Source organism: Trachemys scripta, chromosome 8 (genome assembly GCF_013100865.1).
Source record: "Trachemys scripta elegans isolate TJP31775 chromosome 8, CAS_Tse_1.0, whole genome shotgun sequence".
NCBI lineage: Eukaryota > Metazoa > Chordata > Testudines > Emydidae > Trachemys > Trachemys scripta.
In genome coordinates, this window is record NC_048305.1 from 103,858,108 (window position 1) to 103,883,163 (window position 25,056).

Sequence of the window (25,056 nt, forward strand, 5' to 3'; positions counted from 1 at the left end):
CAGACGTATTGGAGCATGAGCTTTCGTGGGTGAATACCCACTTCTTCGGATGCAGGTAGTGGAAATTTCCGAAGAAGTGGGTATTCACCCACGAAAGCTCATGCTCCAATACGTCTGTTAGTCTATAAGGTGCCACAGGACTCTTTGCTGCTTTTACAGATCCAGACTAACACGGCTACCCCTTTGATAGTTAGTTAAAGGTGTAGTGAGGATGAGGAATTGAACGGCTCAGTGGACTTGTAATGGACCCATCAAACCTCTCTCACTGCTAGGCCCCCCTTAGTCTGAATGAGCCCAACATTCATAGCGACTTTCACGCTTTGCTGTTTGGTGGTGGTTGATGGCAGCCCACTTTCTAGTAGTAATGGGCCAGCACTGAAGCTGCTTGAGTCCCTTGGTGTTGCGCCTCCCTCTGTCCTTTGACACTTTGTGTGGTTGCAGCTTCACATGTCATTTGTGTTTTCCCATCATTAGGGAATCACAGGTTGGTTGCCTTGGCTGACATTTTCTCTGAAGATTCATCCTCTTCCATCTGCCAGTTGGACGTCAGGTATGCTGCTGCCTCACCATAGTACTCTCCAGTCACGTCCCTTCTTAAACTTCAGTGCTCCAGGCAGCAGGGTAAATCCTGAGCAGAGTTCTGTTCACTAGCTGAGCGGATACCACTTCAACTAAGATTGTTTTAGGGAACACCTTGCTGCCACTACCCAGGATTTGAGCATTCTCAAAGGTAGGTATCCCTGCATACACCGTAAGGGAAGAAAAAGAAATACAAACTTCTTTCATTGTGGAGCATCTAAGCCCCAGTTTTAAATGGCTAGGAATGAGTTTAATAACAAAAGCACCAATGCTTGTTCAGTTGCTTGCCAGCTGGTGGGAGAATGGATGGAACAGCTCAGCCCTTTATAGAGGCAGAATATAACCAGCTCTTACGCATGACCTGTCTCCATCTGATACAATCAAGCTGTTCGGTATCTACTGCCTACCATCATTACGGTGATGCTTGAGAATAAGCACACTTCCCCCTCAAATGAATCTTAACTTGTAGGCACCTAAGAGCTTAACTGCATTTTACTCTGTTTTACCCCCTTAAAGCTCAAACTGCATCAAGCCGGACGGGCTCCTGGAGTTTGCGAAGAAGCTGGAGAGCCACATCCTGCAGAGAGGCGGGCAGATCAAGTTTACCCACCTCCGCCTCTTTCAGAACTGGTTGGACCAAGATGCTGCAACAGCTCAAGAGGCGCTTCGGCGGCTCAGAGCCGTGTGCAGCGTGGTCAGCAACACATGGGACTCTTCGCAGGCCTTTGCTGACTACATTAGTGTGATGTAAAGAGCGCCTAGGAACTGCTGTAACATCGATAGCGAGAGCTTGAAATAAAGTTGTACAGAACAGTGCTCCCCCAGACTCTTTGCCATTGCTGTTCACACTGTGTGCAGGAGCAAGCCCAGCTGGGATAAGAAACTAGTGTACAGTACTAACAAATCAGAGGCTCTTACACCCCTCGCCCCCAAGCAAGGTAGAATTGATCATGCCACTTTCATAGTGCAAATGGGTTAGGGAAACAAACTCAGCAACAGTGAGGTTATATACGAAAGGGATAAAGAAGGGGGAGGGAGGAGTATCTTACCTGATTCTTGCCCACTGAACAGGAAACATTTAAAACATTCTTGTTCACCTTACAGACTCTGAGGACTTTATGCTGCAGTTGAATGGTTATTAATGTCTGCTGGAATCTTGCAGTTACTGAGCATTTGAGGAGCAGCTCTGGGTCAATCTTCCATTTTGTGCTTGGAACACAAACTACCCTGCACACACACACCCTCTCACACTGGTGACTAGAAAATAAAAAGCTAAACCAAGCCAAGGCACTGGCCCGTCTTATTTGTGGCAAATAGAGTTCCCCCTTGCAAGAGACACTTCAGTACAACAAAAAACTTTTGCTTGCAACCATTTTACCCTTGGAGAGAAATCCTGTCTTAGGCCCTGCTTTCCTTAACTTGTATTTATTTAATACCTACACTTATTTTATAAAAATGTTTTAAACAGAACAGTTTGCTTGTCCTTCAGCAACTTTATTTTATAAAATGTAGTTGTAGAAATTTTGGTACATTAGGGACTATTCTTTTACTGCATTGTCGAAAGATAATCTTGCTAAAAATGATACAACACAAATTAGAGAGTTGTTTCCGCCAAGATTTTCAAAGTGAAGAGTGATTTTAATAGGGCCTGACTGATGCACTTTCTGAAAATCAGGCCACCCAGAAGCACAAGTCATTTAGACCAAGATTTTCAAAAATGGCTTAAGTTGGATTGATCTGGAGATGAATGATTATATTTCCCAGAGCTGTCTACTAAAGGTCAACCCTGCCAGCCGATGCCAGATCTCATCAGTGCCTGTGCATTCAGTATCTAGCCTGTAAATTGTGGCTCCAAGAAAAAATCTTGAGTGGGTGGTAGTTGCACATGGAAAACCAGATCTGCAGCCAGGAATTAACCTACACCTGAAGATGGAGCTAGCTTGTTTGTAATGGGACTTAGGTAAATAAAAAGACGATACAAATTGCGAACTGGATCTTGCATGTGCTCTCACAGATGCAGAACTGGTTATGTCCTGATGCTATTACAACAGATCCTAGGTTAGACTGACGCACATCACTACACAAACCAAACGGCTGTTTCTCCAGTACATATTATAGACACAAGAGTGGCACGGATAACACCTTGTGCTTGCTGCTGCCCCAAGCACAGTTTAACAATTTTCAAGACCTACCAATTTCTTGATGGAAGAAAACAGAACAACGTTGTCCTGCTGTTCTGGATCCAGATAACAGCACAGGCTGCATTGTTATCAGACCTCCGCTTTGAAAGCGATTGAAGTGGGCTCGACTGACCTCCATAGGAGCCTTCCCTCATCCCCACCATCAGAGAATCCCTCGCTGCTCCTCATGGGAATGGTGATGGAACGTGAAGGTGACAGCAGCATCCCACGTGGCCTTCAGCACAGAGTCCTGAAGCCCACGCTTGTCAGCACAGTGGTTCCACTGGGAGAGGTCAGAGGTGCAGTCAGAACCTTCAGGAGGCGGCTTTACCTGGTGGCCATTCACACAGCGGCGACACTTAATCCTATAACACAAAGATGTTCTACAGGTGAGGACCAGGGCACGTTCTACACGTGCTGGGCTAGGTACAGAATCCTAGCGTTTCAGATTTGGGCGAAAGGGTGTACAATTAATGGAGATTGCATAAACAAAGAATGCACTTCATCAACATTGGGGTTAGCCTGCTCCCATTCATCTAACAATTGGTGCAACAAAAAGCCCATGCAAAATCAAGCGTCTAATCTGCGCGCACGCGTACTAGAACAGCGTGTGCAAATAACCGGAGACATGTAACTGGTCATTTAGAATTTTTGGTTACCGTGATTCCATTTGGAAAATCTGGGTTTTATTTCCAAAGCACCCTAGGCTCCACACGTGAACGTTTATACATACAATGAAAGCGTTATAACAAAATCCATCCAAATTCAAAGTCGGGCAAATCGTGGGAAAAGAGGAACTACATGGAGCCAGCAGTGGCTCCAAAGGGAGTTGAGAAAGTGCTTAATTTAGAAGGTGAACAATATTCTCTTTACTCAGAGCAGTAAGACCTCAAACCTAATCACCCATAAAATCCTAGTTCAGAAACAGAGCGTGTGTGTAGACTTGAATTACAAGTCAGTTTAGAAAAGCCTCCTTTTCCCTTCCAGGACCTAAATACTTTGGTAATTCTCTTGCATCACCTAAGGACATCACTATCTCTCTCAGCCCAGCACAGCTGTTTTAAGTGGTTATGGTGCAGTAGGTTTTAAATAAGGAATCCTGAATTCAGGACACAGGAAGGATCTAATTTTCATACATTTACATGGGGTTAATTGTCAGTTTGCATATAAAGCATCACTACCTATGGCAATGAACATCTACCGGCCTCCCAAGGGAAGTGGTGGAGGCCCCCCTGTGCATTTAAAACCAGACAACCCATTCGTTAAATGCACAGTGGGGAACAATCTTGCAGTGCTGGGGGGGGGAGGAGGAGGGAGAAGGAGCAGATGATCCAATAGGGATTGTCCATCGTTGGACTTTCTGTGCTTGAAAAGCTTTGGGAAATTAAAAATAACTTTCCCTTCCCCGCGATATCTTACAGCCTCTTGCCCTCCCGAGGATGTAGGTGGATGCATCAGCAGGGGTGGTTTGATTACTTGTCTGATAATAGAAACTTCCATAATAAAATGAGAGGGTGAGTAGGAAGTGTCAGTTTCCTTATGAATAATGAAGTGTTGGAAATAGAAGTCCACCCTAGACATTCACCTCTTCTACCTCCCCATCAACAGAGAGAAAGATAGTCACGTGCTTAGGGCACTAGCCTAGGATGTGAGTGTCCCAGGTTTAATTCCCTGCTCTGACACAGATCTCCCCTGGGACCTTCAGTTAGTCACTTAGCTTCTTTGTGCCTCAGTTTCCCCACTGTACAGCGAAGATAATAGCCCGGCCCTGCCTCACAGGGATATTGTGAGGATAAATCCATTAAAGATCATGAAGTGCTTTGAAATCTACTAATGAGCCACTCTGTGTAATATAATTATCTTCCTGCTGCACCAGCAACTTCTGAATCAGCAGATCAATAACTTCACGAGTCTGAATGATTCACAAAGTGGTTCTCAGCCAACCAGAGCGCTTGTGTCTCCACCTACAGCCTCTGTGTCAATCACAAAGTCAGCCACTGTTTATGCCATGGTCACTGGCTACCCTAACCCCTCACTGTGTTTCTAAACGTACTTGTCATGGGTATCACTGGCTGTGGTCTCATTCAATGTGAACAGCTCCTTCAGCTCCCCTAGCGAGAAGTGCCTCTCCACATCCTGCTCCTCATCCACCACGCAGCTGCTGAGTGCCTTCTTGTGGGTCTGACGCTGGAAAATCTTCTCCTCGATCGTCCCTGTCTACGAGAGAGAACGGCCAATGGGATTAAGCCTTTATCTGTCTAAAAAGTACCAAAGGGTCTTTACTGGCCATAAGTGGTCAGAGCCTCAATTCCCCCTTCTTCCCGAAGGTAACTCCTCCAGCTGCCCAGAGCCACAGAATCCAAGGGACACATCATCACCACTACTTCATGTAGTGCCCTCAATGCTCCAAGCACTGACCCAGCCCAATCCCGCTTATCTGGCAACATGTGACATGCTCACAGCATGAGCTGATGCAGCCACAGGCTGTAGTAAAGAGGCGACATGCAGGAAAACCAGAGTACACAACTGCTACACCATGACAACAATGTTTGAATTCCTGCTAGAGAGATTCCCCTTCAGGGAACTTTCCCCAACAGCGGCATGGCCCCAAGGCCCCCGCTGGGGAAACACAGTGGCTGAGGAGGGCAACGCTGCATCACGGGGCAGCCGACGGAGGAGAGGGAGTGGTTAAAGCTCTGAATATGGACGCGCAGATTCTGTCATCAGCCCAGTTAGTATGGCAATCCTGAGCCTCGTGGGCTGCGGCGTCAGAGCTGCACCCATACCCCTGACGACAGGCACGTAGGAATTCCAACACCCTTTCAACGGGAGGGAGGGAGGGGGGCTCGCTCATAACCACCAATGGGAGCACCTCTACAGGAGCAGCTGTAGGGTTCTGCAACAATTATGGGAACATGGTGCCCTGCCGACAGCCACGTCTCTACCCGGCCACAAAAGATTAATGTCCTATTTCTAAAGCTTCAGTCACTTCTATTTCCCCATAAGCCAGCCACCATTAAAGAGCCAGGGCCCAAAAGCAATCCCATTGAAATCAGTGGCTACGCTCTCATTGGCTGCACTGGCAGACGATTTGAAGCCTGATGTCATCGAGTGCAATCCACGCCACATGGCCACGGACACTAAAGGGTTCTAAGCCACAGCGTCTCTTTCCAGTTGCAAGGTCAATTATTCTGCAGTATAATGAACTGCAGACTGGGCTATGCCCCACGTCCCGACACGGTTAAAAGGAGGTAACGCCGGACTCACTGAGAGCAACCTGTAGATGTAGCAGGTCTTCTTCTGGCCGTCTCGCCACACGCGAGCCATGGCTTGTTCGTCATTGGCCGGATTCCAATCCGGGTCGAACATGATGAGTCTGTTTGCCCCAATCAAGTTCAAGCCACAGCCACCTGCTTTGCTGCTCAACATGAAGACAAACTCAGGGCTCTGTGGGGCAAGACGTACTTAGATTAAATCCCTGCCAGCTGTCACATGATCACACCTGCTACACCTGGCAGGACCAGTGATGTGGGTCTGGGAAGCTCTACTTACCGAGAGGCTGTTAAACCGCTCTACGATCTTTGCTCTCTTTTTAATGGACATGGTGCCATCCAGTCGGACATATAAATACCTGGCACAAGACAACACAATGGTTAATGGGATCAGATCATCATAGCCTTTTAATAGCCCTGGTTTTACAATGATAAAACCCAAGATGAACAGAAACAGTTCTGCAAATGCCCTTGTGTTTGAGTGCCAGGCTGTAGGCCCCTATAGAAACGGACAGACCTGTTCTGCTGACTCACCCTGGAAGCCAGACCAGATGGGTCACATTAGTTCCATTTCCAGGGCCTCCCTTTGAGGCTAGAATTCAGAACAGGAGGTCCTGCAGGGAGAAACCTCGAGAACAGCCACCTCAGGCTAAGGTTTATATTGCAAGTATAAAGAACAAGGAGTCTGGTGGCACCTTAAAGACTAACAGATTTATTTGGGCATAAGCTTTCATGGGTAAAAAACCTCACTTATCAGTTAAATCAACGACAAACCTCCTAGTCCTGCAGAGCTTCTCAAAGAGGTCCAGTGTTTGGGTGTAATTGGAGACCAGGACTACCTTGTCGTTGCTAGTGCTTCTAGTCACAGCCAGGATGTAGTCCAACACCAGCATCTTTCCTGGAAGGAAGAAAAGTTAACGTGTTAAAAACATCCCATTGCCAATATGTAGGGAGGCAGCACCGTCCAGTGGACAGGGCATTGGACTATAAGTCAGGAGACCTGGGCTCTGTTCCTAGCTTTGCCTGTGTGTGACCTTGGGCAAGCTACTTAATCGCTCCGTGCCTCAGTTTCCCTATATGAATAATGGGGATAATATTTACCGACCTCTCTAAAATGCTTTGAGCTCTACAGATGACGTGAGTATTAACAGGGTTGGAGAGGACACATGCAGAGATGTACACGAGATCAGCTTCTTCTTAAGAGTTCACCCCAAAGGATCCCTGGTCATTGCATAAGATTCCACATGCTCCCTGTCGCAGGGGGCCACCCTCTCTCAAGCAATCGATTCACATAGCGGAGTTACAGTGTGGTTACCTGACAGCTGGGGCTCCAGGGACTTGGGACTGTAGCCAGCAGGGAACAATTCCAGTGCTCCTGCAAACCCTTCCTCCTCCTCCACGCACTTCTCGTAGATCAGGGCAGGGTCTGAAGAACAAACAAAACCTGGAAACCACTGTGGCTTTGTGAAGTTTGCAGGGCTCCCCCCTGAGGAGGGAAGCAGGACTGCGAGGGCACCAAGACGACTGCGTCCTCGTCATCGTACTGACTGTATCATTACATATAAGTGCAGCGTAAGCGTCACCCACCCTGGCCTGTCTGTCTGGCTCCCAGATCTGCTGCTGCTGCAACTTCCTCCTTCCCCAATCTTACCTCATATCCTACTGCCAGGATCACTCCTTCAAACACCCAGCAGCCAGGTCGTTGCATGCTGACCGTGCTCCCCAGGCTGGGGGAGTGACGACAACCCCAAGGCACAGGGAAGGAGAGTTTGGCATTGTTAAATGACCACCTCTCAGATCAGCTGGGGAGCAGCACTGATGGGCTCTGTAAGGAGCACACGCATTCCAATCTGGCCAGAAGGATGGAGGTTACAGCTGGGGGACATCAGGGGAAAACCCAAGAGCTCTAATGGAATCACGTATCACGTGCTGGGAAAAATAACCAGCTTAAAGCATTGTCTGGGGGTGGGCCTCATGAAAACCCACAGCAGGTAGCTCCATTTACAAAGGACTTTCTGTTGCACCTAGCAGCAGTAGTAATGCATGGTTCTCTTGCCAGACCCTTGTATTACACTAACTGGTCACCATAACAGGTTGGTAAAATAACTATACGGCACCGATATTGCTTCGGTCACAGAATTTGGAGATATCTCATATGGAGTCCATTACCCTTGAAGGCCAGAAGAGTCTCCAGATGCAGGAAGTTCAAGATACTGATCAAATACTACAACGGCTCTTAGCCAAGAGGCTGTGGAGCAGCAGGACGCTGGTCTCCGTGCATTACGTCTTTCTCTAGAAGTCCAATCCAGTTATGGGAACAAAAATCACCTGCATGTCTCGGAGCAGCTTGCTGTCTCCATAAAAGCAAGCTGACAACCTCCTGGGTCTTCTCCACCCCAGGGAAAGGGTCAAGTGTGTGAAAGTGCAGCACCAGGGAAGGAAGAAGCTGCCTCCAGAGGGCGCCACAGAAGAGCATGGCAATGGTGATCAGGGCTCTAACCTTGCATCCACTGGAGTTTGCGCAAGAATTTCAATGGAAGCAGGACTGGGCTCTAAATCACCCTGGTTGGCTTCCCCTCTTCCTCTGCATCAAGTTCAAGTTCCTCATCCTCACTTCAATGGCATCACAATTCTTCCCTGTCTACAGTTGTGTCCTTGTCTCGCCCAGCACCCTCTCTCACCTCTGCTCCACCTAGCTGGCTCTGGCTTCCTTCTCCCATCTGTAGTTTTGCTCCTCTCTGGTATGCCACCCCTTCTGCTGAGAACTATCTCCCATTCGCTAGCCATCAAATCCTCTCCTTCCTGTCCCAACTCAGCACCTACTTCTGCAGGATCTCCTCCGACAGTGTCTGAGTACCTGGGGCTGATGTGCCTGCTGCGTAGGGCTGGGCGGGAAACGGTTTTTCTGTCTTGCAAATATTCTTGAGAGTTTAAAAATTCTTCCCACCCAAAAGGGGGAAGAAAAATCAAAATCTCAAAATTCTTTTGAGAACCAAAGAAGGTTTCGGTTCAACTCCATCGAAATGTTTCCTTTCGATTTTGACCTTTTCTAGTAACCTTTTTTCATTAATCAAAGTTTCAAAAGAAAAAGTCATTTTGAACCAGAAAAACAGAATATTTGGTTTAGACAATTTCAAAAAAAATTTCCCCAAAACATTCCAGGTCAGGAGAGTTATCAGAACCGACCCTGCTTCACAAACAGTTTCTGTTTCAACCAATTGGCATTTTTCAACGACAAAATGTTTAGTCAAAAAATTCCCCACCACCTTACTGCTGGCTGTATTTGAGCGAAGTGATGTTGCCCTGTAGTGGCTGGACCTTAGCACGCCTAGCCACAAGAAATCTCCTTTGGGTCAAGTGACAGCGGCCTGTGTGAGTCAGGAGGCTCCAGGGTCTAGTTCCAGCTCTCCAGATGTTGGGGTGATTTATACAGGAAGTGTATCACACAGAGTCACTACATTACACGCTCTTTGGAGCAGAGCACTGGGCTTAAGTGTTGCGTGAAGCTCTGCATTCAATGCTCTGTAGATAATGCAGTAATAGCATTAAACCAACCCCTCACTCACGGTTACAGAGCTTCTTCAGGGACGTGATGGAGGAGAGAGACGACACGCTGATCTTCCCCTCCTTCAGCTCTTCGGCCGGCTTCGCTTGCTTCAGGAAGTGTTTGTACAGCTCAGTCTGCAAAGGTGTCAGCCTGCAACAGAACAAGGGGCTTAGCACAGTGCAGCAGCGTTATACAGCTGGGGGCAGATCCACCAGCTGATCTCAATCTTCCTCCTCCATCTCTGCTATAATTTTTTTGGGCCACAGAACCACACCCCTAACTGGGAAGAGCCTTAGTCCTACACAGATTCCATCATGAGACACCACTAAAATCCAAGCCCTTAAAGTCAAGACTATTTTTTGTGAGTTTACCCCAGGGGTAGGCAACCTATGGCATGCGTGCCGAAGGCGGCACGCGAGCTGATTTTCAGTGGCACGCACACTGCCACCAGTCCGGGGGGCTCTGCATTTTAATTTAATTTTAAATGAAGCTTCTTAAACATTTTGAAACCTTATTTACTTTACATACAACAATAGTTTAGTTATGAAAAGGGACCTTCTAAAAAGGTTAAAATGTATGACTGGCACGTGAAATCTTAGAGTGAATAAATGAAGACTCGGCGCCCCACTTCTGAAAGGTGCCGACCCTTGCTTTAGCCTTTACTTTTGTTCTCTTTTCTGTCTTTGACTTGGGCAGATTGTCCCGTACCTGCAGCAAACCACCTGCTCGATTTTCACAGGTAGGTATTTGGATAGGATATCTGAAGTTCTCCTGATCAAACATCTGCAACGAAGGAAACAGGGATTAGAAACACAGATGACATGAAAATCAAAAAGCCAGTGGTGAACTGCAATATTGTCCCTGACTAATATGACTGTCCAAGTTCCATAGAATTTAGGCCCGAAGTGCCTGAGAAAATGCCTCACCCCATGTTGGCAGGTGTGATCAGCCAGGATGGGTGTATTCTTGGTTCCTACATGCAGGCACGAGGCAGGTGTTTCTAGGCTGAGGGTTCTCTGCTGTGGAAGTGCTACACAGTGTATTTCTACCAGTCTCTCCCATGTGCTGCCTTGACTATAGGCACCACTGATTTCAATTGACCAAACTTTGACCTTCTCTGTGTGCCTGGCTTTTGTATGATTCCAGGATGAGCGAGTTACTGAAACCTGGGCGTGCGCACTGCATGGGGGATAGTCGGGAACTCCCCAAGCAGGAGAGACTGAACAGGCCAGAGCAGCAGCTTCAAATCCGCTTCTCCATGAACAAAAGCAGCGGCCCAGCAGGATCAGAAGGAGTACGTTCTACCCCTCCCGGCCACATGTTTCACTGAGCCTTTTACTGCCAGGCTGTGTCAAGGTCATGGCCAATTTTGCAGAGCGGCCGTACGGTGTGAAATTAAATTTACCGTGAATATAAACTGCTCTAGGGCATTTGCAGTGGTTGCAAAAGCTTATATAGAACCAAGACTCCAGCAACATTGTGAATGCAAAGGAGACTCTAGTGAGGGCTCTTGTGGTCAGTCAGTTACCTGTCAAACATTTCGTTAGCGTGGTTACTTACGATTCGTAATCAGAAAAGTAACTGTGTAAAAAAATGAAACCATCTTACAGTGTGACCTAGTGGACAGAACACTGACTGGGACTTAGGAGTCCTGAGTTCTATTCCTAGCGCTGCTACTGGCCTGCTGGGTGACCGGGGACAAGACAGTTTCCTTCTCCGTGCCTCAGTTTCCCCATCAGTAAAATGGGGATAATGATATTGACCTCCTTTGTAAAACGCGTTGAGATCAGCTGACAAAACATGCTAGATAAGAGCTAAATATTAATAATACTCAACAGATTTGCTCCTAGTGCCACAACTTCTTAGCTAACTGGCACGAATATGGTTTATTCTTGTTATCCCCACAGAGCCAACACAGCTATGGGAGAGTGAGCTGGGTTCTATTCTGCCTTATGTATCATCATGAAAGTTGACAGCTGTCTTCATTGTCGAATCTTTATCATAAAGGTTGACGCAACAAGCAGAAGGAAAACAGTGGGATGCTAAGGCACCAGATGGAGTTTGAAACATGGGACAACTAGAAAAATCTTCATTTGACTCGTAATCTGAATACACGTGATGAATTGGGGATTAGTGGGAGCCGTGAGTGTCATTCTGACAGTCCCTTTGCAGAGTATAACTGCGCATTAAGTATATTCCTTATGTCTTAGTGTTAACAGGGCTTTATTGACTCATCAGCTAGTCAATGTGCAAAACTCACAACAGAACTTGTTCCGACACCAGACTGTAATCTTCAAAAATGGCTGTATGTGGGAGAGGGTTTATGCTTAGCTTTCCGGGGAGAGGATATTAGAACTCACCTGTTCACAATGCTGATCAGCTCTTTGAGTCGCTCCTCCCCTTTATGCCTCTCCACTTCACTTGCATCTGCATCCCTGCCTTTTAGGATTGGGATTTCAAAATGCTTTTTAAACTCCTGCGCTGTCCCTGTCCAAAACAGAGGGGAAAGGACAAATGTTACAACAGCATCTCATCTGCAGGCATGTGGGCCTTTGATAAAAAAGTGGATTTACCCTCCACGCCTGGCACTGTCACAGGGTATGGGCCCTGGATGGAAACACTTAAACACTAGCTTGTCGCATCAGAAATGATTCAGGCAATGCAGGTGAATGTGAGCAACAGAATAACACTTAACGTTTATACAGCATTTCCATCCCCAAAGGACTTTACAAGTATAATTAACCGTAACCCCCAGAAGCTATTAGCTTCCCAATCTATAATATGGTGCTGAGGCACGAATAGGGTCCATGAGTTGCTGAAGACATGGGACAATCGATCACATTGCCTCCCTGTACTAAGTCCCCAAGCCAAATCAAAACTCATGGAGAAAAAGAGGAGGAAATAAAAACATCTTCTATCCCCATCCTCATCCCATCCTCCCTCTGATGAAATTCTGGGGGCAGAATCAGACACAGCCCACATATTACTCTTGGACTGGGGAGAGAGTTCTGTGTGCGAGGAAGGGCTGGATTTAATGCCACGCCGTTACGGTTCACCACAAAAAGACCAGGGCCTTCAGAGGAGCAACGAAACATAAAAGACTGATTTATGGATTGCTGTATTTATTCTTGCCCTTGAACAGAACGTGGCCCTTCTGGGACAAGCCTTCGCCCTCCCCGCCAGACAGCATCAGAGCCAATCTGAACCTGTTGATGCAGCAGAGAACATAAAGCACCAACAGATTACCAAGGGCAATGGACACAAGATGGAGCCCAGAGACGGAATATTTTAATCTGCATTAGATCTGCCAGCAAGGAGGAAATAGAAACAAATCAAACCATGCCTCTGTTCAAACACATTTCTCCTTTCCCTTGTAAATGGGGTGACGAGGTGAACCCCAGATTCACAAGCTTCCTCATCTTTGGAGGAAACAGTCCCAAATCAAAACCCTGGATGTGACCATCACTGGACGAAGAAATCAAAAGGAAGGGTGGTCTTGTGGTTAAGGCAGTAGGCTGGGACTCCAGATCAGTGTTCAGTTCCCAGCTCGGACACACAATCCCTGTGTGACCCAGGGGCAAGTCCCTTCATCTCTCTGTGCCTCAGTTTCCCATCTGTGAAATGGGCATAATTAATCCTTCCTTTGTCTGCCTACTCTATTTAGCTTGTAAGTTCTTTGGGGGTGAGGACTGTTTCTTACTATGAATGTGTACAGCACCTAGCACACTGGGGCCCAATCTGGTTGGTGACTAGACACTACTGGAATATACGTGCTATAAACGAGGATAATGCTCAGATTTGCATTTGAACTTTGCAATTCAGGCCCATCACGAAGACCGGTGCTGCTGACTTCTCCAGCACTGGTGGCTGGGGGAGGTCCCTGCCAGCTAGGCCACCTGCCTCTTGATTCGCAGTTTAATCATGAGAAAAGAAGACTGAGGGGGGTCTTGATAACAGTCTTCAAACATGTTAAGAACTATTATAATGAGGACGATGATGATCACTTGTTCTCCATGTTCACTGAAGGCAGGACAAGAAGTAATGGGCTTAATTTGCAGCAAGGGAGATTTAGGTGAGATATTAGGAAAAATGTTCTAACTTGAAGGGTAATTAAGCTCTGGAACAGGCTTCCAAGGAAAGTTGTGGAATCTCCCTCTTCGAAGGTTTTTAAGAGCAGGGTGGATAAACACCTGCCAAGGATGGTCTAGGTTTACTTGGTCCTACCTCAGCGCAGAGGCCTGGACTTGATGATCTCTCCAGGTCCCTTCAAGCCTTCCATTTTTATGGTTCTAAACGCTGCACAGGGGTTAACAACTTCACGCTCCTTACCTAGGATGCCCGAGTTAATGAAGTGCACCAAGCTGAAGTATTCGAGCAGGTCATTCTGAATGGGGGTCCCTGAGATGAGAACTCGCCGTGGGGTGTTTAAGCCGTCCAGAGCCTGGTATGTTTGATTTTCAGAGTTCTTCAGTCTATGGCCCTAAAAAGAAAAAAAAGCAAACAGGAAATCCCATGGCACTTGATGAGAGGAAACAGGTCTGAGAGATCTCTGTCAACACTGATTTATTTGAACTGTAAGGACACGATTGTCTTTGTTCTGGGTATATACAGGACCTGGCACTGTGAGGCCCTGCTCTATGACTAGTGCTACTCCTAGGTGCACCCCTAATAATTATTATTATATGGCCCAAATTAAGAAAACATTTCGTTTCTTAAAATGGGGACAACATCCCCTAGCTCCCAGCGATAGCCGGGATGGGACATATATCGCTATTTGTAAAGTGCTGCAAGATCCTTGGATGAAAGTTGCTACTCATGGGCAAAACATTAAGGTGCCCAGATACCACGGGGAAGGGCCCAGTATAAACACAGAGAAAAGAATGTGCTCCATTTTCAGGATCATCTCAGTCTGCATTATAGCGGATACAGAATCAAGCCACTGAGTGTCACTAGCATTCAATGAAACTCCTCTAGGGGAGGCAGAGGAAGTAGTAAGTGCGTGGGCAGAGTGCTGTACAGCTCTTCATCGGTCTGGGGCTGGGCACGGGCTTGCTTTCCCTTTAGGGAAACGAAGCTCTAGCACAAATGTGAACCTGGATACCGATACGCAGCATCGGAGAACAAAAAGGGGAAAAGGTCTGAATGGAACTACATTTTACTCATGTGAAGGCAGCTCCCGAAAATCCGGCCCCGGCAGAGTAGAATCCAGCGCCGGGAGAGTATGAACTCGTTAGCCTAAGGCTCACTCACCTTGCCCGTTCACACGTTCTCCCCCTGTATCGCCAGCCCACCCCCAGCAGTGCCAGGAGACCACTCAGGGGCTCCCCTTCAGGCACGCATTCGCACTTACAGCTCCACAGATAGGGCTCCTCCTGCTAGCCCAGCGCTCAGGAAAGTGATTCTTTCTCACGCACAAGAGTCCAATGCTCCTGTAGGTCCTGATCCAACTTTCATGGATGTCAATGGACACTGGAGCAGGCCCTTTGTTCCCTAAACTGTACTGTGTTGTCCTCAGCATAGTCAACACTTGACCTTCTACTGTTGGGGGGACACAGATCCAGCCTGACAACACACGCCATGTATACAACATATGGGAGGCAGCGTGATCTAGTGGTCAGAGCAAAGGATTGGGAGTCATGAGACCTGACTTGCAGCATGAGCCCGGGCAAGTCATTTAGCCAATCTGTAACTCAGCTTCCCCATCTGTGAAGTGAGGGCAGTGCTACTGACCGCCATTCCTACAGCACCCGGGGAGCTCTGGCTGAAAGGGGCTGGATATTATCACACATTCCATTTGTGGGCTAGCCACCAAGAGCACTTCCAACACAGGGATGCAAATGCTGCCAGGCCTTTCTGATGATTTCTCCGTATGAAAGCAGAAAAAACTCAGCATGGAACTAGGGAAACACCAGTGGCCTTCTCTGTACCTCGTCACATATGACCAGACCGACGCTCCCCTTCTGGAGAACTTCGGCGTGAAGGCGGAACGTCTCGTAGGAGATGATCAGGATGGGGGAAGGCACTCGCAGGCCACGCTGGTTCATAAAGCCGGCTACGGGAAGGAAGAGGAAGACGTGAGCGGCACAGAGAATGGAAAAATATTTGACAGCCAGGCAGAAGATAGCAACTGAGCCTCATTCCTCGCCCTCTGAAGTCCAGGGGAGTCTTTCCATTTATTCCAACTGCTTTTGAGCAGGCCTTAAACCAGGGGCAGGCCAACTTTTTGGCCTGAGGGCCACATCTTGGTATGAAAATTGTATGGCGGGCCATGAATGCTCACGAAATTTGGGTTGGGGTGCAGGAGTCGGTGAGGGCTCTGGCTGGAGTGCGGGCTCTGGGGTGGGGCCAGAAATGAGGAGTTCAGGGTGTGGGAGGGGGCTCCAGGCTGGGGACAGAGGGTTGGGGCATAGGGGAGGGGGTCGGGGTGCAGGCTCTGGGCGGCGCTTACCTCAAGCAGCTCCTGGAAGCAGCGGCATGTCCCCCCTCCGGCTCCTATGTGGAGGTGTGGCCAGGCGGCTCTGCGCGCTGCCCCGTACACAGGCACCACCCCTGCAGCTGCCATTAGCCGCAGTTCCCGGCCAATGGGAGCTGCGGGGGTGGTGCTTGGGGCGGGGGCAGCGTACAGAGCCCCATGGCTGCCCCTAAGCGTAGGAGCCGGAGCGGGGACATGCTGCTGGGAGCCTCGGCTTACGCACGCAGAGCGGCCTCCAACCCCGCTGCCTGGCTGGAGCATGGGAGCAGGGCAAGCCCCAAACCCCGCTCCCCAGCAGGAGCTCGAGGACCAATTTAAACCGGCTGTAGCTTGCCCACCCCTGCCCTAAACAAACCCTTCTGAGACACTTTCCCTTTAACATTCTGAGACACTTCTCTCCATTGGCTCCCTTCCCTGCTGACCTTCTGCTTCCTCCCCTCACATCTTCCTCCTTTTCTGCTAACCTCCCCGTCCCGTCCCTTCCCTTTACCTCCCACTCAATGCCCTTTGGTCCCTCCCTCAGCCTCCCATCCCCTGCCCTTTCCTGTGCTGGCTGCTCTCCAGCAGAGGAAGGCTCAGAAACTGCCCTAACCATACACACCCATGTGAATCCCATTGGGGGTTCACACAGGAGATCATCCATTGAATGAACACAGAGGTGTAGGGGCCTGAGCCAAAGACCACTGAAGTCAATGAAAAGACCCCCAGTGAATTCAGTAGGCTTTGGCTCTGGCCCTAGATCTTTACATCAGCTGTTGAAGTGTCTTTTCCTTCTGCTAGAAGACACCCCTCCAGACCGAGGGGCAGACAAGCCACCTGTGTGCAGTTGCCTCCATACCTAGTTTACGGTCTATCTCGTCTTTGGAGCCTCCATCGATGGCCAGCGGCTGAATCCTTCCTCCGAGCCATTTGCCGACTTCATTGTACCAGTTTTTAACCAGGCTGGAAGGAGAGACCACCATTGCCTTGTCGATTTCAGGCTTGCCGTCGGGGCTCTGACGCAGCAGCGTCCACATCAGAGTGATGCACTGGAGGGTCTTGCCCAGACCCATCTCGTCAGCCATTATGCAGCCGTGGCTCCCAGGGATCCTCCGGCTCGTGACACATTCCCAAAGAAACTTCACCCCCTGCATGAAAAGCGGTGCTTGTTGATTAGAATGGACTTGTGGATGCAGAACGAAAGCCGTGTGCAGTAACGCAGTCTCCCTGCATTGTGGGACTGAGCTTATCATACACAGTATCTCAGACTTACACAGCACATCTCAAAGGGACTCGAAGCGCTATGCTAACTATATAGAGGAATCCCCAGAGATGCTGCTGAAATGCAGCTACCTCTGGGGCGGAACCAGCAATACAACTGGTTAACAACGCATAGCGATGCTACACACCAGTTTGAGACAGGAAGTGAAGAAGTGTCCAACTGAAATTACAAGAGAGATATTAAGGCAGGAAGAATCTGATTGCTCAGACTAGCACCTACATACTGCACTGACAGGTAAACGAGGAACACCTAAGATGGCAATGGTATGCAGCTGTAGACAAGCACAACTGACCGGTCCAGTATCGACTCAGAAAGGAAAACACAAGCTACTGAGCTGCCTAAACCAACCCCTGCAGGTCTCCCATCTGGGCACAAAGCTAACTTGACCCTGCTTAGCTTGGAAGGTCATGAGAACTCACAGGTTGCACCCAGACAGCCTCTGGTTATAAGTCTACCGCTGACAGTGTCCTGTATCCATTATGATCCTCCACAGCTTATTAGGCACCTAGCCTGTTGTGTGGCGGTTTTTTGTTTTATTTTAACACATGAGCCTTGGGTTTTGCTGTTTCTGGTATTTAGGACTGGAGATATTTTTCACTGAAAGGCATACATGCAGCTACACTGGCTGACCCAGGATCCAAATATATTACTGCCAGGTGACATTTAGGAACAGAGATTTCGGAGCAAAGCTTTTCAGATAATTTATGGTTAGAGAGTCAAACAAGTTAACATGCAATGATAAAAGGTCTTGAGATGTGGTTCTATCCTGAACAATGACTGTTGCACTGGGCACAGGGGGATTTGTAAGCCAAGGTGGGCTCTTCCTGACTAGCACGCCACACTATTAACACAAACCCTACTGAGGTGTGTTGCAGGTGAACACCTCTGTATAAATACTGTATAAATAGGCCCCAAGCCTCAAGGAGCTCTGTGTAGTGCTCTACGCTGAGTTCCTTGCAGGATCTGTCTGTTCCTTAAAGTTCTACTGATGATGCACAAGCCAGTGCAGAATCCATCTCATTTGGCTCTGTGGGGCTAGACCGAAGTCATGAAAACATCGGTCACTAAAGTGAGCAGATCGGACACCAGGAGCAGATCTGTGGAGCGAGATGGTGTCATTTTTAGACAGTAACTTTTCTGATGTAACAGATAATTTGGGGGACTATTACCATCAGGAAGCAGGTAGAGTCACAGATTTTTAAGGCCAGAAGTATGATCGTCCAGTCTGACCTCCTGCATAACACAGGCCAGAGATTCAACCAAGTGATTCCTGCATCAAGCCCGTAACTCGTGGTTGAGCGAGAACGTATCTTGACTTAAAGACAGATAGATACTGTGTAAGTCTACTGTAAACACATACGCATCAGATGTGTGTATAGCAGGCCAGAATACCAGATAATATTAATTATTACTTGGAAATTACAATCATAAATTGATCTCCTATAGTGTTTTTTGGCTAAGGTCTAGAGTAGTGTCAGTTTAACATCCAACTGACCCTGAACCTCTCTGAATTGTTTCTTACAGGGCCCCAACACCACAATATCTCAGCACTTTATATGGGGAATGGAATGTGCCACAGCAGAGGAACGATCTCTGTGGTGTAATAGGTCTTTGGCATATTTAAGGATGATCTTAAATCCATTCAGCTGCAGTTACCATTACTGTAGTTAGAAACAGATCTTCCTAGTGAAGGTAGCGGTGTGGCTTTGTACATCCTCCCTCCACCCATTTGCCCAGAATTCTCTGAAGTTTAAGCACTTGAGGTGGAGATTAAGGAACTCCTGATGGACAAGTTCAAAGTAGTTTCCCACAAAACTCACTTCTCTCTGATGAGGCCGTAAAACCCGACTGAGAACGGGGTCCACCACAACATGGATTGGCACTTTGTCCCTGCAGGAGGCAAACAAGAAAGGAGATAGAGAAGAATGAATACACTGATCCAGGCTTTTTTTTTTTTTGCTCGCCACTGTTCTGAGGACTCCTGGTAAGTGGCACGAGGAAGGAAACTGCCAGCAATCCTATCTGCTCTGCAAAAATCAACCACGTTAGGACTTGGTACATGGTTGCCCTGACAGTTAAATACCACAGTTCCATTTTGCAGTGTAGGTGGAACCATGTTGTAACTGTGTCCCTGAATGCAAAGCTGGAACACAATTCAGATACAGAGCCCGCACCCACCACAATACAGGAATGGGTGGTGACCATGTCACAGGGCAGCCACATTATGACTAGATGCTGTGACTTGAGTACTTTTGTAACACAGATAGTGCTAATCTGAAATATCCTGCAACTCCTAGATGAAGGTTACAGGATATATCTAGCCTACATACTTATTACCATAGGATCTGAGCACCTCACAATCTTTAATGTAGTTATCCTCACAACACTTCTGTGAGACAGGTAATGCTGTTATTCCCATTGTACAGAGTGGGAATAAAGTGACTTGTCCAAGATCACAAATGCAGTCTGTGACAGAGCAGGGACTTGAATCCAGGTCTCCCCAATGTTGGGCTAGTGCTTTAACCATTGGACCATCCTACCTCTCTGACATACTGTTATTGGAAGTGAAGCAATGGTTAACAAAGATAGCTTCGCCCTTGCAATGGGAGCATCAGTGATCACTATAGGTAAGGTTGCCTGACGGTTCCCATTTTAATGCCCAGTTTTCAGTTCCTCATTTTGGTTGGCTTGTACCTTAATGTTGACATATCCTGACAGAGCACTGAAATGTTCAACTGACAGGGAATAAAGCCCTCTTAGGAATGGACTGAATTGTACAAAGGGCCTTGGGCTTACCCATGAGTCAACCCTGTGGGTAGGACACCACAAATGATTTAAGATGGATATGCGCCTTCCTTTGGTTACTATTGCTACAAGCTAGAGACATTCCAGAGCCACAAGGCTCGGAACCAAATTTAACTCCAAAGTTCTGATACAAATTTGGTTCAGAGCCTTTTGGGAATAGAAGACTAGCCAATGAGGCTGGAGCTACAATACCTGCTTTGTGGGTAACTCACTTGTCTATTTTCAGCTGGTCGTGTGCGCTCAGCGGCGGGGGCTCATAAAGAACCAGAGCCCCTTCTTCAAAAGGGTCATGGAGAGCGCTCCTTACCCCTGTCCGTTTGATGCCCAGGGCCCTCAAGCCCAGCGACCCTGAAAACAATCACAGGCAGGACTCAAAGGATTGCCAGTTGCTTCCTCCCAGAAAAAACTGAGCCGTGCAAAATTCAGATACAATCCACTGCCCTGAAGGAGGAGGCTCCACATGCTGTTTACAGTGTGGGTGTGTTGCCGGCAGAATACAGATTCAAGAAGAAGCCAACGCTGCATGCACCAGCAGCTTAGATGTGCTCTACGAGCCAGCTGACGGATGGCTCTCTATGGGTGCATTGAGAGGGAGGGGCAGGGAGCCCTGTCCCCCACTGCACTCACACAGAGGCAGCAATAATCTGTGGGGGAGCACTGGTGGGGCAGGTACACAGTCACAACCCAACCCCCTCTGCACACTGGGTAACACTGATTGAGCTGGCTATGGGGGTGCTGACTACATTCTCCTGCCAGTCCTGCAGATGCATTACATCTAATACAGGCACTTCCACAGCATTTGAGTGCTGAAGATGTCCCTAGGCTCTTCAAGGCCATAATTTAGCCTTGTGTAATGACAAACAGGGCCAAAGGCTGTATGTTCCAGGAGTACAGTAAATATACAACTAGGCATCTCACAAACCACTGGCCCAAATCCTCCTCTCAGATACCAATTCAGAGCTCAGTGCATTTATCCCAGGGCAGGATGTGACCATTAGCAGCTACCTTTACAGCACTACATTTAACAGTGGGCTGCCATATCTTGTAATGATATCACATCATCTACTGTACTGTCACCCTCCTCTGCCGTGCGGTAGCAGATGTTGTGGCCTTGCAGGTGAGCTTCCCGTTAAGAGTAGAAATTAGTGACTTGGAACCTGGGCATTTTCGTAGTGTAATTTATTTATACAGATACACCAGTGATTGAACAGAAGTGGGCATAAACAGCACACGGGGAAACCTCTCCCTCAGAAATCTTTGCCCAAACATCAATGCCTGGTTCCCAGGAAGCAATTCTGCTCCAAGGATTGACTCTAGTTAGGGAGATTAAAATGAAGCATAATCTCCTGCTGCTTGCAACACCTTCCCCAAAAGAGCATTGAGCACAAAACAACAATCCAGCTTCTCTTAAAAGACTGCACAATGCTCACCTGCAAAGAAAAGATGACTCTGTGTAACAGTGCCATCTAGTGATTCCCACCATAAATATATGCTGTGCAGGCATGCACTACGCCCTCTACAAATAAGGCTTAATTCCAACATGCTTTGAAACCTGCTTTTTCAGCTGCTCAGCATTGTACCAAATAAATTCCTTTTGGGTTGATAATTACCATTCTTGGTCTCAGTCCAAATGTGGGTTTTTTATTAAATAATGTTTGAGTGAAACTGGTTGACCTGTTATTGAATCAAGGGGGAAAAAAATGGTCCCATTTGTTCCAGTCAGAAATTTGTGCTCCAAATATTTAAGAACAGCTGAAGCTATCATACACAGCTTATTAAAAAGATCACCTTGAGACTTAATGTATCAAGTCAAGTATAAAGAAAACTGGTGCAAGTTTATTGGTTTCACATACATTGTTCCTCCAGTTAGTGATATTGGGGATATTATTTAGACTGTAAACTCTTTGGGCCAGAAACCTGTCTCACAGTTTTGTTCAGTAACATGGCATACAAGCCTATGGTACTTTGTCAAATATGTAACCGTCGAAATACAGAATCCATTAAATGTAGGATTATCCAAACTAAATACTAATAAGAAATAAGACTGCTTCACTAATGGGGCTATATTTTTCTGTTCAAACTAACAAACACATACAAAAGGAGGAAAATATCACTGTCTGACAAATCAAAATGCCAACTTTTTCATGGGAGGCAGATTTGATACAGATCTGTTAAACCCCCTTCATTTTACCTTGATAATTTGGAATGGGTACTTTGAAGGGTTTTGACAAAATGCTGCGGATAAATGCCTCCTAGGAATGGAGAAAGAAAAATATACATTTTATCAGAGATGGCTACATAACAGACAAAGAAGCCATTTGCTAAGGCCCCAATCCTACAAAGTGCTGAGCGCTCCCAATTCCCACTGATGTTTCAATCCAAGATAAATTATTTTAAAGTCATATTTAATATGTTTTCTCTTTGGACTCTCCAAAACATGAAACTGACTAATACCGCTTCATCTGATTAAACATCTTAGCATCATACACTTCTTGCTTAAATACGTTACTACTACTTGACTGCATCCCGGAATATTTCCATAGGTAAGTTGTGTGAACTTCATTATGAATAAAGTGCCTGGCCTTGTGGGACCCTGAATTCAGGTGAGGCCTCTAGGTGCTACTTTAACATAAATAACCGTGCAAGCCCTCATTACGTGGAATTTCCATTGACTCAATGCAAGTTTTCATAAATGCAACGTGTACAGATCATGCCCAAGGTGTATAACCTAATAGAAGTGTGTGAGCCCTTCTGATTACAGATGTACAGTGCACAACTACTCATTGGCATGTGCTGATAATATGCCCTCGAGTGATCCACTTACATGTTTGCTGCTATCAAGGCAGTGAGGTCGATTGGTCAACTGGGCCAAGGGTTTCCGGAAAGGTGACACGTAACATTCCCAGCTCTGGCTCTCACTGCCAGGTTTCCGCTTCTTCGGAGTCTAAGAAAGAAAATCAGGACAGGATGCGGATGATTCGGAGAGACCAACACAGGATAAATGTATCATCGTCATTCTCTATAAGCATCTAACCACCCAGACAATGAAGCCAGCCAGCTGAGTACATTTGAAAACAGAACATCATTACTCACTGCCATCGTAAGGGCACTGCCAAGGTCGATGGGCCCAAAATTTTACCTACTGAGAATTGAAAGTGTTTAAAACACTCCTCTAATTCTGAATATATCCATCAGCCCCTCCCAAACTAGTGGTGTCACGTTGCTAAGCCATGCAGTATTTGGGTGCACTTAGCAGAAATATGGGTCAGCAAAAATGCATTTGTTTTGTTTTCAGCTAGCAAACTTCCTTCATGAAAAAAGTTAGCACCCCATGCTGGCTAGCACACTGATTATAGTGTTTTTAGCATCCCCATTGACTCCTGATGAGAGTTCTTATTGGGGAAGCGAAAGGGGTGCAAATTTCAACTGAATGTTAGACACTCAGGAAAGTGACAAGACAAATACATACATACATAGAGGGGTCAATGATTTATAATGATCCCATTCAAACCATCTCTCCCTCCAGAGAGGGTATCTTTCTAAACAATATGCTCTGTAGCTCAAACAGAAGTTATGGGTTTGATGCAGAAATCACGGGGTGAGGTTCTCTGACCTATGGTATACAGGGGGTCAGATTAGATGATCACACTGACCCCTTCTCACTTTAAAATCTATGAATCTTTATTTCTGGTAATTTAGCCTCCCCCAGCACATCCAGTGGTTCTCCTGGAGGGCGACGGTTTGTTTCTATCCGAGAAGAGAGACCAACTCTACTGAGATACACATACTTTGACTTTTAAAATATGGTCCACACCCAAACATCCCCAAACTCTAGTGAAGTCTGGGATCTAAACTTTGGACCGGACCCTAGAGAGCCACTGAATTCCATGGGACTTTATAGCTGCTTTCTTAAAATGATGACCAGGTGCCAACGGCTAAATGCCCAGGGTCAGTGTGTTTGGGGTCTCCCTGGTTGTCTAGAGAAACACCTGCCTAAACAACTGGGACTTGTACCTTGGTCTAACAGTGGAGCGCCTTAGGCTCAGGCCGATTTCCAATGGACGTGAATTCCATAATCCCAGCCCTCCAGAGTGGGAATGCCCTGCCCTGCCCATCACGCACTGGGACCTGTGCTCTGTCGGCCAAAGTGTCACCGCTGAGCATCCCGAGAGGTGGTGGCTACTGAGAAAACTGGGCCTGCTCATGGGAGAGGGCAGACAGGCCGGTCCTATGCACTTCTCAGCCCAGCCAAAGGAGGGCGCTACCCTGACAGCCCAGCCCAGGAGCAGGATGGGCAGCAGCACTGGAAACAGATCTCCACCCAGCCAGACGACAGAGGGGAAGGGGGGTCTGGGTGCGGAGCTCACCGCCTCGGGGTGCCAGTCCTCATCATCCTCTGAGCCATCGCCCCCCGGCTTCCTCTTGGCCAGCTGGCTGGGGGCCAGGCTTCTCCGCTGCAGGAAGGAAGGAGAGAGAGATGGCGATGAAGGAGTGCGGCAACCCCATGGGAGTGGGGGGGGGGGCTGCCAGTGATTGCATGGGGGTGCTGCCCCCCCTTACCATCGTAGGGGGCTACAGCACCATCCAGCCCCACGCAGGGTGCAGCTCGAGGGGAGGGGGCGCTCAGGCCAGGGGAGGGAGTCGGCCAGCTGGGGGCTGGAGGCTGGAGGGGGGAGGGGAGCACCCCGGGAGTCTGTATGGGGGAGGGGTCTGGCGGGGGGGGCTGTGTGGGGGGCAGGCAGGTGTATGGGGGGGTCACCCCTGGTTCGGGGGTTCGGGCGCCGGGGGGACTAGCGGGGGGAGGGGCTGTAGGGGGGTCACCCCTGGTTCGCGCGCCGGGGGGGGGGGGCTGGCTGGGTCCGGCCCGTCCCCGGCTGCTCTCGGCGGGGCGGGGGGAGGGGCGGGGCCCTGGTTCCCGGGCTCCTCGCTCTATCCCGAGC

At 47.9% G+C, this 25,056-nt stretch overlaps 1 protein-coding gene and 1 long non-coding RNA gene across 2 annotated transcripts; one reads left to right on the forward strand and one right to left on the reverse strand.

The window, feature by feature from the left end:
- Positions 1-157: 157 nt before the first annotated feature.
- LOC117881852 lies at positions 158-1,395 on the forward strand. The gene is made up of 2 exons (XR_004646874.1): positions 158-550; positions 1,096-1,395. It is a non-coding gene; the product is annotated as an uncharacterized LOC117881852 (long non-coding RNA).
- Positions 1,396-2,922: 1,527 nt separating this feature from the next.
- On the reverse strand, positions 2,923-24,828 carry RAD54L (RAD54 like). Its single transcript, XM_034779589.1, has 18 exons — positions 24,677-24,828; positions 24,484-24,570; positions 22,941-23,060; positions 22,308-22,368; positions 20,329-20,464; positions 19,132-19,201; positions 16,889-17,177; positions 15,506-15,630; positions 13,908-14,058; positions 11,939-12,065; positions 10,287-10,361; positions 9,598-9,728; positions 7,347-7,457; positions 6,806-6,929; positions 6,312-6,390; positions 6,027-6,206; positions 4,813-4,976; positions 2,923-3,124 (listed from the first exon to the last, which is right to left on the reverse strand). The coding sequence occupies exons 1-18, from the start codon at positions 24,677-24,679 to the stop codon at positions 2,923-2,925; spliced, it is 2,235 nt and encodes a 744-aa protein (XP_034635480.1). The 5' UTR covers positions 24,680-24,828.
- Positions 24,829-25,056: the final 228 nt, after the last annotated feature.